The sequence below is a fragment of the Chrysemys picta genome, chromosome 2 (assembly GCF_011386835.1).
Source record: "Chrysemys picta bellii isolate R12L10 chromosome 2, ASM1138683v2, whole genome shotgun sequence".
Classification (NCBI taxonomy): Eukaryota; Metazoa; Chordata; order Testudines; family Emydidae; genus Chrysemys; species Chrysemys picta.
This window is the reverse complement of record NC_088792.1, coordinates 78,663,556-78,681,435: the sequence shown is the minus strand read 5'-3', so window position 1 is coordinate 78,681,435 and position 17,880 is coordinate 78,663,556. Positions and strand designations below refer to the sequence as shown.

General features: G+C 40.2%; 1 protein-coding gene across 6 annotated transcripts in view; it reads left to right on the top strand.

The window, feature by feature from the left end:
- Nucleotides 1–17,880, top strand: part of TOPAZ1 (testis and ovary specific TOPAZ 1) — a 97,861-nt gene that overhangs the window by 39,425 nt on the left and 40,556 nt on the right. For all 6 annotated transcript variants that reach the window (XM_065583559.1, XM_065583558.1, XM_065583556.1 and 3 more), the window contains exons 9-13: nucleotides 7,303–7,366; nucleotides 9,348–9,499; nucleotides 9,738–9,830; nucleotides 10,133–10,248; nucleotides 11,132–11,198. In XM_065583559.1, coding sequence (XP_065439631.1) covers nucleotides 7,303–7,366; nucleotides 9,348–9,499; nucleotides 9,738–9,830; nucleotides 10,133–10,248; nucleotides 11,132–11,198 — 492 coding nt within the window. The remainder of the gene's footprint in view (nucleotides 1–7,302; nucleotides 7,367–9,347; nucleotides 9,500–9,737; nucleotides 9,831–10,132; nucleotides 10,249–11,131; nucleotides 11,199–17,880) is intronic.

Here is a 17,880-nt window from a genome sequence, read left to right as displayed (position 1 = left end):
ACAGAGGAGACAACTATTCCAGAGAAGAGTGAAGCTGAGATTAGAGAAGGTAGATTCTGAGCTGTTTTCATGAAACAGTAACTTCTGTATTTCCCATAAAGCGGGGCCTCCAAATATGAGCAAGGTTTATACCTTAGACCTTCAGAGGATGTTACACAACCGATTCCTTCCCCCACTCCATATATACCAAATACACTCAAGCCAGAGAAGTAATTATATATGTGCTGCAGAGCTGAGCAATAGAATCAGCCCTGCTATCAAGGAATTTACTGTCTTTTTTTTCCTGCCCGTACAATCTAGGGGGATCAGACTGTCTTAGGTCTAAAGAACTTGAACAAAAATATATTATAAGGAAATTGAAATACAAACTAGAAACACTAAGGTATATCCTTGCATGCATTTCTCAGAACAGTCACCTATACTGTATTTACATGAGGTAAGCATACCTATATATTCCAATAAGAACCTCACACAGGAAATAGCTCCACTTCTGATACGACCAAGACCACTATTGGTATAAGGCTCTAATATTTGGTCTTGCTGTACTTGGCCAAATATTCATCAAAGTGTGTGTGGTTTTAGTGGTAGACCTCAGAAAAAAGGGAATTCATATCTGCCCCTCCTTGGAGGATTTCCAAATTAATCCATTAGACATTTGGAAATAGCGGCAACTGTCTTTCTCCTGCAATAAAGGGATAACAAACATTTTCACAAGTCAGCTAATAATCACAGAAACATCTACATACTAGTTGATTTGAGATTACAAAAAGTGTTTCTGTCAAAAGAGAAGACTTAAGTATCAAACTGATGTGTTAGTCTTTTTCCCATTGTACAGTCTAACCTGTCTTTTGGAAATGCCAGTTTCATCATAATCTAGTTTGAGGCCGGTTTCATGAAGCCCTCGAAAGAATTTGTTCTCTCTTCATCAAAGCAGTCAAGATCAGCCTTCATTAGCATAAAAGTTCCCAGCAAAATGAACTCATTCTTAATATGGTGAACAGCAAAACAGATCGAGCTGGTTATCCCATCCCTGAATCTTTGAAAATCAGTCACTTTGAATGAAGCCTCTAATGGTGGGGAATCTCACTTGGCCATTCTCACAGATCCTGGCAACTGTCCCCTCCTGGCCACCCACTAGGACTACTGTGAGGGGAAGTCACGCTTGTGCACTCTGGATCCCCTGGAGTGTGTTAAGCTTGCAAAGCCCCTGCAGGCTGCAGCACTGGTTCCTCACTTGGCCTCCCTGGCACTGAGTGTCTGCTATCCCTTTTCAGAATTGGGGGTCTTAGGCCTCCAGGTCCAGTGCTGACTCCCAAAATACTCCAATTACTTAAGTACACCCCTCTTCCAAAGGTGTGAAGCTTCCAGTTTACATTTTAACGCTCTCAGGGACATGCAGCTTTTCTGAAGCAGTCAGCACAGACACTTTGCACAGTTTAACACCTTTCTGTTCTTTTATATTCAGTCATGTAAAGCACAGGGGAGTACAGATCATACAAAGCAATAAACACTAAACTCATGTCCCTGCCTCAGTTTCCTCACCAATCCAGGGCATTCTTTGGGCTGAGGTCCAAGTCCTTTGATTTGTCCAGGGTCCTTGGAGCTGTCTGGGCTCAGGAAAGCAAGCAGGGTTCCCTACTACATGAGGCTGCTACATGCTGGGTGACCCCTCACTTTTGGAGCTCCTCACCCAACTTCTGTGACCTTGCTCTCTTCCCCCACGATTCCTCTTCTTGTCTAGTCCCTAGTGTTTCTTCATTTTAAATCCCTCCTGGTCACCTGGCCTCTCTTGTTCGCCTGCTAACTTTACACTGCTTTTTTCCCCTCCCGTCAGATGAGTCAGCTAAACTGGTTTTTCTAAAGATGCAGCTGCTTTTTTGCATAACCTTTCTCATGTCTAATTACTGTTGTTAATCTTAAATATTTTTCTTTGTATTCGTCTGGGGTGTACATGCTACAAATCCCTGTCAGCAGTGGTGGAGCCATATACAGGTAGACACTCATAATAGCAGTTTTTCATATTACAACTTAACAATATCAGTCATAATTCATAAGTTGCACAGATATAGCTCCAGTTCATCACAGCCACTCAGTGTATGGCTGGTGGCAATCAGTAGAAGCCTCCAAGTTTAAGTCAGAATACCACCAGATATGAGGTAAATTGAAGAGGAAAAATTCATAAGCCAGACCTGCTAAAATTCCTTAGATATTAAATTTCCTACCTAAATAGTTATAGTCAAACATGCCTCTGCTTTCTCAAGTATGTTGGGTAAGTAAATCAATTTTGATTTCCTCACTGTCCTATATGAAAAGATTGAGTAGTGGCATTCCTTAATCCTTAGGAAATCCAGCAAGGAGAGCAATGGAAAATTTAACCCTCTTGTGGATGCCCTAAGATCTCTTTGTGAAACTCTATGCTATTTTACCTTTCTATCAAGTTAACTTTCTTAGTAACAGCTACTTCACTGTGACTAACTTCTGAACTACTAATCTTGTCTATGGAGTCCTAGCATTAAATTTTCCCTTCTCATATGCTCCAATCTTCATTCCTAATTAAAAGATGGTGCTTCCTTCCTTGTGTTATAAAACATTTGCTATGGAAAAAGAATTGCATTGACTGGATATATGAAGGGCAGTTAGAACATATAGATAGGGCTAGATCCTCTGTTCAGCTTGTCATTCAGCAGTTAAAAGGACTAAAGTTGTAACATTCTTCATTTAATGGTTAAAACTCTGTATCAAAGCTTAGAATTCTAAAGGTATTAAACCTCTTGAATCAGCAACTGATTATCAGACAAGATTAGCCTTATTTTGTGCAGAAAAGTCTCATGCCTCTGAGATGTGTGAATTGGCTACATAGTCATCTGTCAATAAATTTTTTTAACTATACAAATTTCAGTAGATGCAGAAACTGGATGAAAGCTACTGCATATAGTGCCACCCACTTTCCTGGCTGCAGTTCTGTTTAGAGACTTGTTTGGAGTCTCATTGCTGTTTAAAATCCTGCTGCTACCAGTAATTAATCTGGTCTCGAAGGGAGAGATTATTTTGGCCTCATTTGACCAATTCCATTGTCTACAAAATGTAACAGATACAGGATTAAGGGTTTTTTAATATAGTGGAATGCACAATTTTATCAATTAGAATATATTACTATCCTAGAAACATTGTTTTGGGCAGGGCTTCCAAGTAGAGTAGCCATTAGCCTGTCTCTGGCGATGAATCTGGTGTGTACTAATGTTCAGTGGGGCAAAAGAGAGAGCCCACTGATAGAAACAGTGAATCTTGATATTTGGAGGAGAAAAGACAGTAAGCAAGAATATTTCTTTCAAATCTTAATACCTCATAGTCACAAAGGACTTTTGTTTTCATTTTTGTTTCAGTTGCTATAAAAGGAGCAGACAGTTACTGGCTCTGAAGCTTCATTGGGCACAGTAGATACATACCACCTGCTGATGAGAAGTTTTAACTGCTAAGAGATTTGTTCTAAACAGTTCAGTTCTGTTTGTGTGCATTGATCAAATTATAAATAATGTATTAATATCTTCCAAGAACAGGTATTACAAATAAACTCCTCTTTGTGCCCATCTATAGTCTGTACAGAAATTTCTATAATACATAAACTTAGTCTACATGAACAACAAGGAGTCGGGTGGCACCTTAAAGACTAACAGATTTATTTGGGCATAAGCTTTCGTGGGTAAAAACCTCACTTCTTACCCACGAAAGCTTATGCCCAAATAAATCTGTTGGTCTTTAAGGTGCCACCCGACTCCTTGTTGTTTTTGTAGATACAGACTAACATGGCTACCCCCTGATACTTAGTCTACATGCCACTTCAAACTCTGGCATGGATGGCTGTTTTCCATTACAGTCACATGGAAAATGTACAAATATGCACAGTGTAGCTTTTGAAACGTTAGCTTTTCATTAGAAATATGATTGTAGGTTTGCTTTGTCTTTTACTTTAATAACTGTTTCCTGACTTTACGCCAGTAGTGACCTTTCTTTGTCTTGCCCAGTAACTTCACTGGGTCTTTATTTTGCATCTGTTAAAAGAAATGTCTCCTGCAAATTACTGCTGCCCTTATTATTCTGTCCTTCCAGTTATGGTCATCTGTATCAATCTATGAACCTTCACTGTGTTTTCATTTGAATACAAACTAGGGAAGCTTCAGACTAACACATTCTTCGAGTCCTCATCCTAATGTAGTGCCTTAAATGAATTCATATGTGCTACCGATTATTATTATTTTTAATGTAGTGGATCATTGTATGTGTGGTGATCCTTAGAGATCTGCCATGCTAATCAGTTGTTCCCATATGAAACACAATCATGTTGGCTGCTCTTTCATAAAATTACGCCCTGTGTAAGGGAAACAATATGTGGAATCAACAGGAGCCTTTAATAAACAGCATGATTTCCAATCCCACTTCAAATCGGAACATTCTGATTTTTAAATGTTGATAACTTCTAGGCTTCAATTGACCTATTTTGCTGATGGATATATCAACTCCTAGTCTAGAATCCAGTGTTGTCATTAAAATTCTTCTGGACTCCTCCATATTGATCTCCTCAAAATTACTCATGCATGGAGAAGTATATGTTGTCAACTTTTTAAAATTAGAGTCGATGTGGCTCTTTCTGAAACTGTCTGTATTCTACAAATTAATGACTCAATTGAAACATGGTGACAGGTTTCAGAGTGGTAGCTGTGTTAATCTGTATCAGCAAAAACAATGAGGAGTCCTTGTGTCACATTAGAGATTAACAAATTTATTTGGGCATAAGCTTTCGTGGGCTAGAACCCACTTCATCGGATGCATGAAGTGAAAAATACGTTTCCCCAATACTAATTTCTCCCTACTGTTACTCATACCCTCTTGTCAACTGTCTGTAATGGGCCACACTCTTACCACTTCAAAAGTTATTTTTCCTCCCTTGGTATCCTGCTGTTAATTGATTTATCTTGTTAGACTGACCTCACACTTGGTAAAGCAACCCCCATCCTTTCATGTATTTATACCTGCTCCTTTATTTTTCACTTCTTGCATCCGATGAAGTGGGTTCTAGCCCACGAAAGCTTATGCCAGATACATTTGTTAGCCTCTAAGGTGCCACAAGGACTCCTTGTAGTTTTTTCAATTGAAACACTTTCATACAGGAATCAAGGACTTCAAAATCCATTGCATTTTCAGATGCCAAAGCTACTGTCCCTGTCCATCATTCAATAAGACTATATCATAGAGGCAGGCTTGGACTAAATTCTCCATAGAAATTTAAGCTTATATATATCCTCTCCCATCTAAATTTATTACAGTTAACTCTAAATGTAGACTTTCCCATTTTTACATGGTCCATAGATTGTTATACCCCTTGTAAATTGACACAATTACATCAAGGAAAGTCTCGTAGAAGCTGGAAATGAGGCTCACAATTAGGCTCTTTTATGCATGTAATGTGGACTTGTCCCGTGATTAAACCTTTCTGCAACTGGATTTTCCAAGCAATCTCACTAATATTTGGAACAATGATTGCTCCAGATGCAGTCTTGGTATTTTGGGGCATCAGTCCAAAGGAGGAGGAAAATAGATTCCAAAAGAAAGCAAATTAATTTACATACTTTCGGCCTGTGCTAAAATTTGTTTTAAATGCCTGGGTTTTTAGATTGGGTTAAATTAGCTCATCCACTACCAAGTGACATTGTATTTTTTTAACAGTAAAAGATCCCACGTGAATTTTTTCCAAAAGGGAACTTTTTACGCCTTAACAAAAGGTGGTACTGATAGCTACTAAAAAAATTAAATACAAACTCATATTTTTGATGTTTTGCATGGGTTTTATTTATAATAAATTGGAGTACTGAGATTCTAAAGTGTTAAGATTGTCTGATTCTTTGACTATCAGCCTTGCTGATCTGCAGATATTAATTTTTTTTAGGGAAAAAAGATTGACTTAGAGTTAAGTCATAGCTCTGGTTCTGACATTAACTCACCGTATCACCTTAGACAAGCTACTGGAAGGGACACATCAACTTCAAAATTAAACTGTCTATTTTTTGTTACTTATAGTTGCTACAAGTAACACACAAGACTATAAACGAAGGATACAGCAAAAAAAATTCACTTTGTATATTTGATAGCATACTTATGTATTTTCAGTCTCACTATTTGCTGGAATAGTCAGTCAGTTCCCTTTTGTGGGTCTTTCACAGAACAATAGGGGAGCAAAAGACTTTTAAATATAGGGGAATATGTTGTAAATCCACAAAAATTGGAAAGGAAATTGTGCCTGAAACTTTTTTTTTTTTAAACTGACAAGATTTCAAGTTAGAGAGAGAGAAGGTGGGTGAGGCAATATCTCTTACTGCACCAACTTCTGTTGGTGAAAGAGACAAGCTTCAAGTTTACACAGAGCTTGAAAGCTTGTCTCCCTCACCAATGGAAGATTGTCTGATACAAGATATTACCTCACCCCCCCTTCTTGTCTCACGGTTACAACAACACTGAATACAAGATTTCAAGTTGACAGTGTCCTTTTAATCTGACTGTGCCTTGGTTTCTTCATCTGTAAAATTACAGGAGTATTGCAAAGCTAAATTCATTAATGTTTTAAAGCATTTTAAGATCCTTCAAATGAAATTCTTGACAAAATATTTTAATACCTAATTTTAATCTTGCAAAATAATTTATTTTAAAAGGCTCTTTATCACTGGCATTGGTCTGTAGTGAAATAACTTCAAGTCAATTTTCTGAGCTCCCTTACATGCCTTGCCTTATATTGCTTTATGGGAAAACAAAGTAATATGTGCATTCCTCTCAATTTTATTTCTGGACATCCTTTTGACTTGGGGTGTCTGTACATTTTTTCTTCCACACTTGTGTTTTCTACCCTTATCTGTTCCCTTTCCTGAATGCCTGTTTTCACCTTTTAGTGAACTCTGATAATACCATGGTAGCCTTTTTTATTTCCAATCTTTTCTCCTGCTTGATGCAAATATCTGTGTGGGAAATTCTGATATAGGTCTATTTATACACACATGCAGTTATTCCCAACAATTCCTTCAGAAAGGTCCCAAAGCAGCCATCCAAAATCTTTTAAAGTTGACAGTATCTGTCCTGCTTTAGCACTGCTTTGACTATAGGCCAACTAGTTTATCATGCATTCATTGTCATCAGATGTAATTTAATCAGCCAGAAGCAACCTAATGCTTACTTGCAATATAAAATTGACATTCAGATTACTCATATGTTGGAATACAGCTTACACTGTTGTAATGGATTCTGCTTATGTTTTTCTAGATTTGCATGGCAATACTTAAGACGTATATAAATATCAATGAATCAAGTTTGCTACAACGTTCAGGTATGATATAACAGAAAATGAATGTGTAATATAGTGATTTATAAAGGTAGTTCAGGACAGGAGCCATGAGCAGAGAGACAGACTAGTTGTGTGAAATCACAATGAGTAATAACATGTTAGTTAATGCAAGAGAATCATGATTGGTCCTTTTTTTGTGCAAACCTCCCATTGACGGGTGTTTTGCTGTAGACTGATGGCTGTACGCGGTCCTAAACGTATTCCTAGACAAACTATGCTAAGATAAAGTTAGGTTGAGAGTGCATATCAACACTTAAAGATAAAAAAATATTACAGGCATGTAATCATTCCAAAACCAAGCATTACAGACCTAGGAAATTCAGAGTTAAGGTTACATTTAAAAGAAATTCAAACATGTTAAGGTAAAAAAATGCAGTTAAGGCATCCAAACTCTGCCCTCTAGTGAAACCAAGCAGTAATCATACAATTATGATTAAGGCATTTTAGTATTCGATGAGATACATTCAGGGTGGTTTTTTTTATATTTTACCATATCATGACATCACTACAGGGAGTTTAAAGAATAGGGATAAGAATGGTTGGATGAATGGATTTCTGATGAAGACTAAAAAAGCTAAATGTGCATAGCGTGGCTTCTGAGATAGCATGAAGAATATAACACTGTACAGGTATTAGAAGGGTGCAAATGTCAAGGATGGACAGCAATTTTAGGCCCTGATCCTGGAATCAGATCCATATAGACATACCTATGTACGCATACAGAGCTCCATGGAAGTGGAATTCTCTGCTCGCATTATTCAGTTGCAGGCTTATGGTCATAGATTGGTACACAAGAAACAGGAGAATTATAACGGAGTAATGGGATCAAATTGAACTTGAAATATAGTTCGTTTAAAAAAAAAGGCAGATTAAGGGAATTATAATGCTTCCAAGTCTCTTGCAATTTTGGTCAAATAAATCATTGTCTTGTGTGTTAAAATGTTTTTCTCTTTCCTATTTCTATGTAGAAGGCTCACACAAACAAGAGGAGATTGACTATGCTAGAAACAGCGAAACTAACTATATGCCAAATGTCTGAGGCACAAAATGCATAGAGAAAAATTGTCAATTTTATTTTTAGCAATCTTAGTTACAGTAGTAGATGAAAAGTATTCAGATGGAAGTCTGACTTTAAATTGACAGCGTTTCTTTGAGAGGAAACATAAACTTAATGTCAGGTGGAATGCTTGCTGACAGTGGGAGGTGTTGCTAAATTGTTTTCCCAAAGTGGTGAAAGCCATATTGTTTGGGGCATTTTAAATCAGATTGGAACAAGTGCTCTAGTCAGATTTCCTGTATTTCCAGTGAAGCTGGACTAAATTTACTGTAGAATAGTAATAGATCTTCTAGTAATATCTTTTTCATTGCTAGTTTCTGTGATTCAATGAAAATATAATAAGCAAAGCTGAGTGGCTCTGAGGATTGATAATAGAATATGGATCTTTTAATCTCTAGTATTCCCTCTGATTAATACCTGATCTTGGGAGTGACAAAAAGTGATTGCTGTCTGACACTTGTGTGGCCTGTGTGAAATAGGTCCAGTTAGTGGACAGGTGTTGACATAACAAACACCATCTCAGTTTGCATTGTATCTTTCTTGTCCATCTCAGCAGAGTTGCCAGTCACTAAATGGATATGGAGGTTGAACTCTTCCTTCTCTTAAGTGTTCTCCAGTGCATGGTGGAGGCTCGTCTGTGTGGCAATATAGTATGGCACTGCTGATCCTTTTACAGTATCTGTTTTATGGATAATTCAGGAATCTGAGTCAGTCTGGCTCCCATTATTGCAACTAAACTCACCGAATTTATCGCAAAATATTTTGTTTTCACTTTTGTATTTTAATATAGTGCCTGTATTAAGAAATAACTTCTGTTTCAGGAAATAAGTTGTTTAAATACTTAAGAATGTCAGATACCTGCAAATAGGATTGACTGTTTCATTTGTTGTTGTTGTTTTTTTTCAGTCCAGATATTTATGAATTACTACAGAGAAGTTGCTCCTGGTGTGCATTTTGATTCACAAGTGCTGAATGATCTTCTCATTTCTTTGATCAAGTGTTGTTTGTTGAAAGAAGTATTTCAGTTGTTAAATGTTGCTGTAATGATTAAAATGCTGGTAAGTGGCCATGAAACATTTTGAAAGTCTATAGGATTCATGGGATCATAATTCTCCTAAAACTCATTAAGTTAACTGTAATAAGTTTTCTGTTTTGTTTACGTGGACTTAATTCTGAAAAACAAAACTCTGCATAAGGCAACTCATAAACTACTATTATGAAAACTCTAAAATCTTTACAGGAGACAAATGATTAAACTATTAGGATTTTTTTTAATACTATATTTTTTTTATTTAGCCAGCTGTTGATGTATTCCTGAAGGTGTTTGAGCATGTGGCTTCCATGAATATAAGAGATGCTATGCCTTCATTAATAGATATCTTTTATAAGGTATGACTTTTTTCCATTATCTCCTCCTGTGTGGCAGTTTCACAAAAACATCTTGCCTACTTTTAAAACCTGGACAATGAAATTTTAAAGATTGAATTAAAATAAACATCTTTGTTCTAATGTAGCTAGGCTCTTTGTACAGGTTCCTCTTTATCCTTTATTTTTTTTAAATCTTCTCTCGCACCTTTATTTCTTAGGCTATTATGTGATAGCCTCCATTGTTCTTGCTACTTGGTTCTGGAAATATTTCAGAGATGCTAATTTGTATGTACATCTGCATTTTTTTTCTTTTGATGCTACAGCTTTTTGATGCTGGGATGGTTTTTGAGCTTGAACATTTTAACTGTATTATTAAGTTCCTTCACCAACTGCAAGTTTCCAGTCAAGAAATTAATGTTATTTTGAACATGAAATCAAGGTGCGTATTTAGTTTAGGGAGTTATTTTACAGTTAATGTGCAAAATATATTTAATGGTTTCTTCTGGTTTTCATTTAATGCAAAATTATGTAAAGAACAGACAAAGTATATTCCAGTTTTTGGATTGTTACTAACTAGAAAGCATGGTTAAAAGGTGCAAATTTATACACTTTGTACAAAAATCAGAAGTTTAATTATTCAGTAACTACATGTTCATGATATTTAAAAGGGCTGCCAGTTTAATGGAGAATGCTGACACCAAGTAATGGGAATCAGGATTTTTGTTTGTTATTTATTAGATTTTCCACAGCATTCATGATTATTAAATCTGATTAGCACAGCTGGGAGTAGCATGCACAAATTACGGTGTGACCTTGGGAAAATCATCTAATGAACTCAGTGTTTTAAATTATTTACAACACCTGTGTGAGGTAGGTTGTATCTTTTTTACAGATAAGGAAGCTGATGCACAATTAAGTATTCTGTGCAAGGTATCACAGAATGTCAATTGCAGAGCCAGAAAAAGACACCTTACAACAACCATGCTCTTGCTCTGTTCACTAGATCACACTTCCTCATGTAATTTGACATCATTTGAGACTGTTATAGAAGTTAGTGGGATATACGAAACTCAGTTTACATTTTGTCTTATCACTGCCTTTTCATTGATAGTTACATCGAGATAAATCTTTTCTATTGCAAGTTAATGCCTTTTTCTGTTGAAATAGTTTTCTCACTAGAATAATATTTTTGAGAAATATGATAAGTAGTCTAGTAAAATATTTGAAAATGATTTGTGCAGTATTCATTTTTTTTTAGTGATAATACAAAGTACTATACTCTCAAACAGGTAACTATAATTAACAATTTTCTCTTGTTGAAGATTTCAGGCAAGACAGTTTAAAAAGAACTGGCTTTGTGACTTAAATTTGGCAATAGCTGAAATTCAGGTACAGTATGAGCATTTAGTTTTTGGAAACAAATTTCAGAACTAACCATACAAAATATATAGTAATTAATCAGTTTGTATTTTTGTTTTTTTAGGGTAGTAGCTGGTTTTATTTCTTTAAAGCCATAGAGTGCAGCAATGTTTTGTCAGTCATAAAGGAATGTTACTTTTACTTTGAAAACTATTAAGAATACGAAAATGTTCCTTTAGTCAAAGCAAAATTGTAGACAAGAATGGCTAGCATCCAGTAAGAAGACCATCTTAGTTATAAAGTGATGTCAATGTGGCTTTAAAGTTGTGGATATTTGTAGATTGTCTATATATGTCTTAAATGACTTAGGATTTCAAAGTATTTTTCTTTAATAGCAAGTGGTTCAGTTTACCTTTTTAAAATGTTAATGTAAATTGAGAACTTTTTATGTGACAATACCTGGATTCCGATTCAAGCACTTCCTAGAATAAGAGGTAACATATCAAATACCTAAAGCTCTACAAGATCTACATTACTTAGTGCTGAGAGCTAGGATTATGGTGCTACCAGGAAGATAATTAGTTTAATTGAAATAGTGCCTCCTAAGGACCCTAATACATTTTGTTGTTTTTGGATGAAACAATTGTATGACTCACCCTTGGAATTTGTGGTGCTTTTGATTTGTTATGGTGTATCATTCCTTAACAAGAATATACATTTTATATTCGCTTACAATTAATAGGATTCCTGTCTTATGAAAAAAACTATTCCAAAAGGGGCCTATTTGGAGTGATAATGGTTAACAAATTATAAATAAGAGCAGCAATGTGATTATTTTTCTTATTAATACACATTTTATTTTGTAGTATTTATGCTATTTTCACTAACAGTAATACTGTGGTTTTTAAAGAACTGTCCCCAAAGCTGGTGTGCATTTGAGCAAGAATTTAAGGAAATAGTGGATGTAGGTTTCTTGTTAAATAGGAGGGGAGAACCTTTAATGCACCCCAATTAATATGATGATGAAGAATCAAAATCTCTTCTATTTTGAGGGGCTCAAGTTACTGACACTCCATTGCACTTAATCAGCATGAAGCAGCTTCATACTGAACAGGAGCATGAGACTACACAAGCATTTCAACCAACCTCTGGTGAGATAGGGCACACAACGGGTGCTGATTTTACAACATTGTTTTAAATGGCCTCACATATATGAGACAGCTGGAATAGATGATGAAGCACCAAGCTGGCCTGATTCATTCCTGTCTGATATATCTGAGAGACTTGTGAATGGTAACTGCTTTACATTGCCGAGAGTTCTCTCAAAGCTCAATCTGTCTCTTCTTTTTCAGTGTGTTTCTATATTTGAGACCTCTGTCCCCATCACTATTGAGAGTTTTTGCACACCAGTTATCAAAATAGTGCACCGTGGTGGGCTCATGTTGGGTTTACCAGTGCTCTTAGACACACACAGCAACAGTAAAAAGAAAGATTGTCTTCCCCCTTCTGCTGGGAAGGAGATCGTGCCCATTCCTCTCAGATGAGGACCAGACAGTTGTGCTCCACTCTTTCATCTCCCAATTTGAGTACTGTGACTTGCTTCACCTAGGGCTAAAGATGAAGGCCACTTACAAGTTTTGATTCATGCAACATACAGCAGCCGGCCTCCTATGGAGGAAAGACCAGCAACACCAAATGTCAGTGTCCCATTTGCTCCCCATTTAACTTCAGGTCCAATTCAAGATTGTAGTCCTAATCTTTGAGACCCTTTGCTATACTCCAGCTTGTTCTCTTGCAGACAGTTTCTCTATTGTGACCCACCAAGACACTAAATTCATTGGAGGTAGGGAATCTGTGTGTGACCAGGGTAGAAGACCCACCTAATAGAAGGCAGGGCATCCGGAATAAGACTACGTGCTGTCAGACATCAAGATGAATCCTAGAGTCTTACCATGTTTAAACAACGATGTGAGATCCACCTCTTCAGAAGTCTTCCCACAATGACATAATCTTGCACTCCTCATGAAAGGAAAAATAAAGGGGGAGGAAAAGATGAGGATGCAAAACATCTATGAAGAGCACCTGATCCATGCAGCAGAGAGCAGAGCTCTTAACTGAAAATTCCTTTATAATCTTTAAATATTTATCTGGCACCTACATCCTAGAACTATGCAATGCTTGAATACCAGAGTTAAGCACCTTAGAAATGCCACAAATACATACATACTACAGTGACTGGCACCTTTTATACTAGTCATTTAGCCATGAACGAGGGTTAAAAACTTTTCCAGTTAACAAAATTTGTGGTGGATTTTGATTTGTTTTCCATCAAACTTCCTTTCCTTATCTATTATGAATGGTAATCATTACATTAGCCTTCTTGAATCTTTTTTTAATAAAAAAAAATGATAAAAAGGCCCTGCCTAGATTAGTTGAAGTGCTGTAATAGACAAATCACAAGATAAGACCACTGTGTGGTACACAGTATGGTACACTTCTCTAGTAGGAAACCAGGTTTCTATAATTCTCATGGGTTATGCAACATATGAGTGCAATATATGCATTTGGTTTGTATTAGGAATGGAGGATGGTAATGTAATTGCTATTGGACATATCAACAAATCAGTATTCATGGTAGTTTGAGTAATTTGAAGTTTCAGATGTCAGGCATTAGTTTATCCCCACAATGTATTATTTTGGTTATATTAAAAGGGTAATAATAATAATTTGATGTTAAGACTGGTAGGAGTGTTGGTTTTGCATATTGGTTCCAATTAGGAGCATAATTGCCCTCCTCGAGTTCAAGCATATATCATTGAATGTAGAAAGTAGATAAACCTGTTGCTTTTGAAAGCCAGAGAAGGTAAAAATGATGCAAGATATGGGTATTTTAAGCAATATTCTGAACAAGGCCAATGACAGGAGTAATAAATGACAGTCTGCTGTTGAAAGAGGGAGCACTCTGTGCATAACAAGGCTGAATGCAGAGAGTCTAAGAACAGCACCTTCAGTTCTTCGAGTGATTGCTCATGTCAATTCCGAGTAGGTGTGTGTGCACCACATGCACAGTCGTCAGAAGGTTTTTCCCCTAGCGGTACCTGTTGAGTCGGCTGTGGAGCCCCTTGGAGTGGTGCCTTTATGGCGGTGTATATAGGGCCTTGCCAACCCGCCGCTTCTTCAGTTCCTCCTTACTGCCAGTGACGGTCATTGGAGCTTCTTCCCTAGCATTCCCTTTTTTTGGTTTTGTAAATAGTGTGGCAAGATGGCCGATGTTAGTATGGTGGGTCCTGCGCTTTTCTTGGCGGGGGAGGCTAAGATGCCACCCCTTGCCCCTGCTCTTGGGGCGCTAGTGTCCCAGGAAGGTGGTAGAGGAGGGAAGCAGGGGTGGGGCCTGGGTTTGCTCCTCATTCTGAGCCCCAGCCCCTCTCAACCCCTGCGGGTTCTTACCCTCTTCCCCCTTTGGGTGGGGTACCTTCGGCCCTTAGACACTGGGCGAGGGAGTCTCCCTTACTTCACTTCTCTAGTCTTTCAAATCTCACAACACACCTCCAAGCTCCAGTCCTGTCTCCTTCCTCCTCCCTGACTGCCTGAAACGGGGTTTTATTAGGTTCCTATTTCCCTTCTACCACTCTCCCACTACTCCCTGGCCCTCCTATATCACATATTCTGCGCCCGCGCCCCGTGGCCGCTCAACACCATGGGGTTGGGCTACTTGGGACGAGAAACAGTGTTGTTGTGACAGGCCGTCCACGTTGCTGTGTTGGCTTCCGACTCTATGCTGTATCCGGAAGTCGAAAGATTGTAGGGATAGGAACCATCTAGTCACTCGTGCATTCCTCTCCTTGTTTGTGTGCATCCATTGGAGTGCGGCGTGGTCCATCACAAGGACCGCCGCCCAAGTAGGTAGTACTGTAGAATATCCATGGCCCATTTAACCGCTGCGCATTCCTTTTCTACTACGGTGTACCGTTGCTCCCTGGGCAGGAGCTTTCGGCTGAGGTAAAGGATTGTGTGCTCCTCATCCCCCACCATTTGTGAAAGGACGGCCCCAAGTCCTACCTCCGAAGCGTCTGTTTGTAGGATGAATTCCTTTTTGTCGTCCTTGCAATAGCGCTGGACTTCTGCCCGAACCCCCGGCCAGTAGAACCTCCTTAGAACTCTATCCAGGGTCTTGTCTGCTCTTAAATGTCTCCCTAACAGATGACTGTGAACTAACTCTAATACAGTCCTTGTGTGCCTTCTTGGCACCAAGAGCTGTTCTACTACTTCCCTTCCATATTGGCACTACCCGGTACAACAGATCCTGTTTGATTATATAGTATGGCCCTGGGCCTTTGGTTTTTCCTTCTACTGGCACGCCATTTACCTCTACTACCTCCTCCCTCACGTTTGCATAAAGAGGGTCATCAGCTTGGTCCTGCCCAAAACACTCGTGTGCGGGACCGATCTGGCCTGAAGCTTGGGGACCACCCCTGCAGTCATCTTGGTAGTGATTCCCTGGATCTCAATCCATATTGGAATTGTGGGGTAGAAATTTACTGTACCATGGACACGTCACTCCGGTGCTCTTGGCCCAGCTCAGCTGGTCTTGCCCCACTAACTTCCCTGAGACCAATGTGATAGCACTCCCAGAGTCCACCAAAGCTATGGTCTGGATGCCGTTCATCTTTACTGTCCTGGTGTACTCATGTGGGGCCGTCACGACCCCCACCAGGCTGACTAGGCCACATTGTTCCCCAGGATCCCCCAGATTACATTGCATGGGCTCTTCCCTGTTGGGGCACTGGGGTCCTATATGCCCCAACTCCCCACACTCATAACAGCAATATCTCATCCTGGAGGTTGCCCTCTGTCTTGGGCCCTCTGACCCGCTCCCCCAACTCTCTCCCCTCGAACCTCCAGGTCCCTTAGGGCCTCAGGCTGCTCCTTGGGGCCTGTTTTTCCAGCTATGGCTTTCCTGGAGTTCTTGATGAACCGGGCCTTGGGGTTGGGACTGGTTTCCTGAAACGCCGTGTTTCACCTCCTGGGGTTTCAAACAGTTCACGTGCTGCCAGTTGTCACCCTTGTAGAGAGACCAGTTTGTCATCAGTGGAGGGGTCATTCTGGCCTACCCAGGCTTGAAGGCCCAAGGGTAGTCCCCCTCGTATAGCGGTCCAGCACCAGGAGCTCCATCATTTTCTCCGAGCTGAGAGTCTCCGGGCGTAACCATTTCTGGGCTAGGTGGATTAGGTCAAATAGTTGTGATCGCGGTGTCTTGTCTTCACAGTACTGCCATTCATGGAATCGCTGGGCTCGCAAGGCTGTCATTACCCCTGCCCTGGCCAGGACCTCCACCTTCAGTCGGGGGTATTCTGCCACCTCCTCTGCGGTCATATTATAGTAGGCCTTCTGGGCCTCCTCACTCAAAAATGGGGCGAGGATGCCCGACCACTGGGGCCAGGTCTCCCGCAGGGCTGTCCTCTTGAAGGCCTTACTTAGGTTCTCTAGTCTTTCAAATCTCACAACACACCTCCAAGCTCCAGTCCTCTCTCCTTCCTCCTCCCCGACTGGCTGAAACGGGGTTTTATTAGATTCCTGACAGGGCCTTAATTGACTGCAGGTGCTCCAATTAACCTGTAGCCACCCTCCCTAGTCTACAGGGAACCGCGCCTTATTTAGCCTAGGGCTTATATATTTCCACTCTCTCACTGCTCCCTGGCCCTTCTGTATCACAATAGTTTTATTAGCATTGTATTGTTAGTTTTTAGTGTAGATAGTTAGTAGTTAAGTCTTTGTTGGGGAGAGGGCATGCCTCGGTCTCAAGGCTTCAAACCCTGGTGGTCCTATCAGAAGCCTATGCCCAGGGGAGATCCTCATGACTCCTGCTTAAAGTGCTTTTGAGGGAAGCCCATTAGACTGTTAAGTGTAGGATCTGCAGGAGCTTCCACCCACGAACAAAAAGGGAGAGGGATTTCAGACTTAAACTTCTCCTTATGGAGTCGGCTCTTCTCCCACAGCCGGCAGAGCCTGTGTTGGTGCCGAAACCCAGCACTTCGGTGTGGAGCACACCAGCCTCAGTAAGGGAGGCCACGGCACCAGCAAAGGACCCAGCACCCAGAGACTTGCAGCACCAACACTCTCCAGCACGAAAGAAAACTTCGGTGGCCTCTCGGCACCGGTCACATTTGCCGGTGCCGCATAAGAAGCAAAGAAGGGCCAAGAGGGGGCGTTCATCAACAATTAGAGCAGTGGAGCGCGATGGGGCCCGCAGAGTGCGTCCCGTGCTGGGACATTCAGCTCCTGCTCAGGCGAAACTGGCACCGTTGACTCCGGCCACACAGGCAGAACTGTCGAGTCCAGTCCCATTGGACTCCCTGGGGTGGGAGAGCCAGGTGGGAGAGTTGGACATGCCATCTACCCCAGATACATTTGGGGCCACATGGGACCTTATAGAGACAACGGCCCAGCAGTCTCCGACACCGGAACCAGTGCCGGCGCTGCACAAGGGGCCAGTTCTCTCCAAGGGCAAACCGGGGCACCATTCTCCTTGGCACCGCTCTATAGCACCGTCCGCCACAGTACCCCTGTGGTCCTCAAGGTTGGACTCCACCTCGGAGTTGGAGTCAGAGTCATATCTCCAGGTGGAGCTGGCACCATTCTCGTTGTTCCCAGCGGGAGGAGGCACACCACGTCCATGTGATGCGCTGGCCTCCTCAATGACAGGCTCCAACGC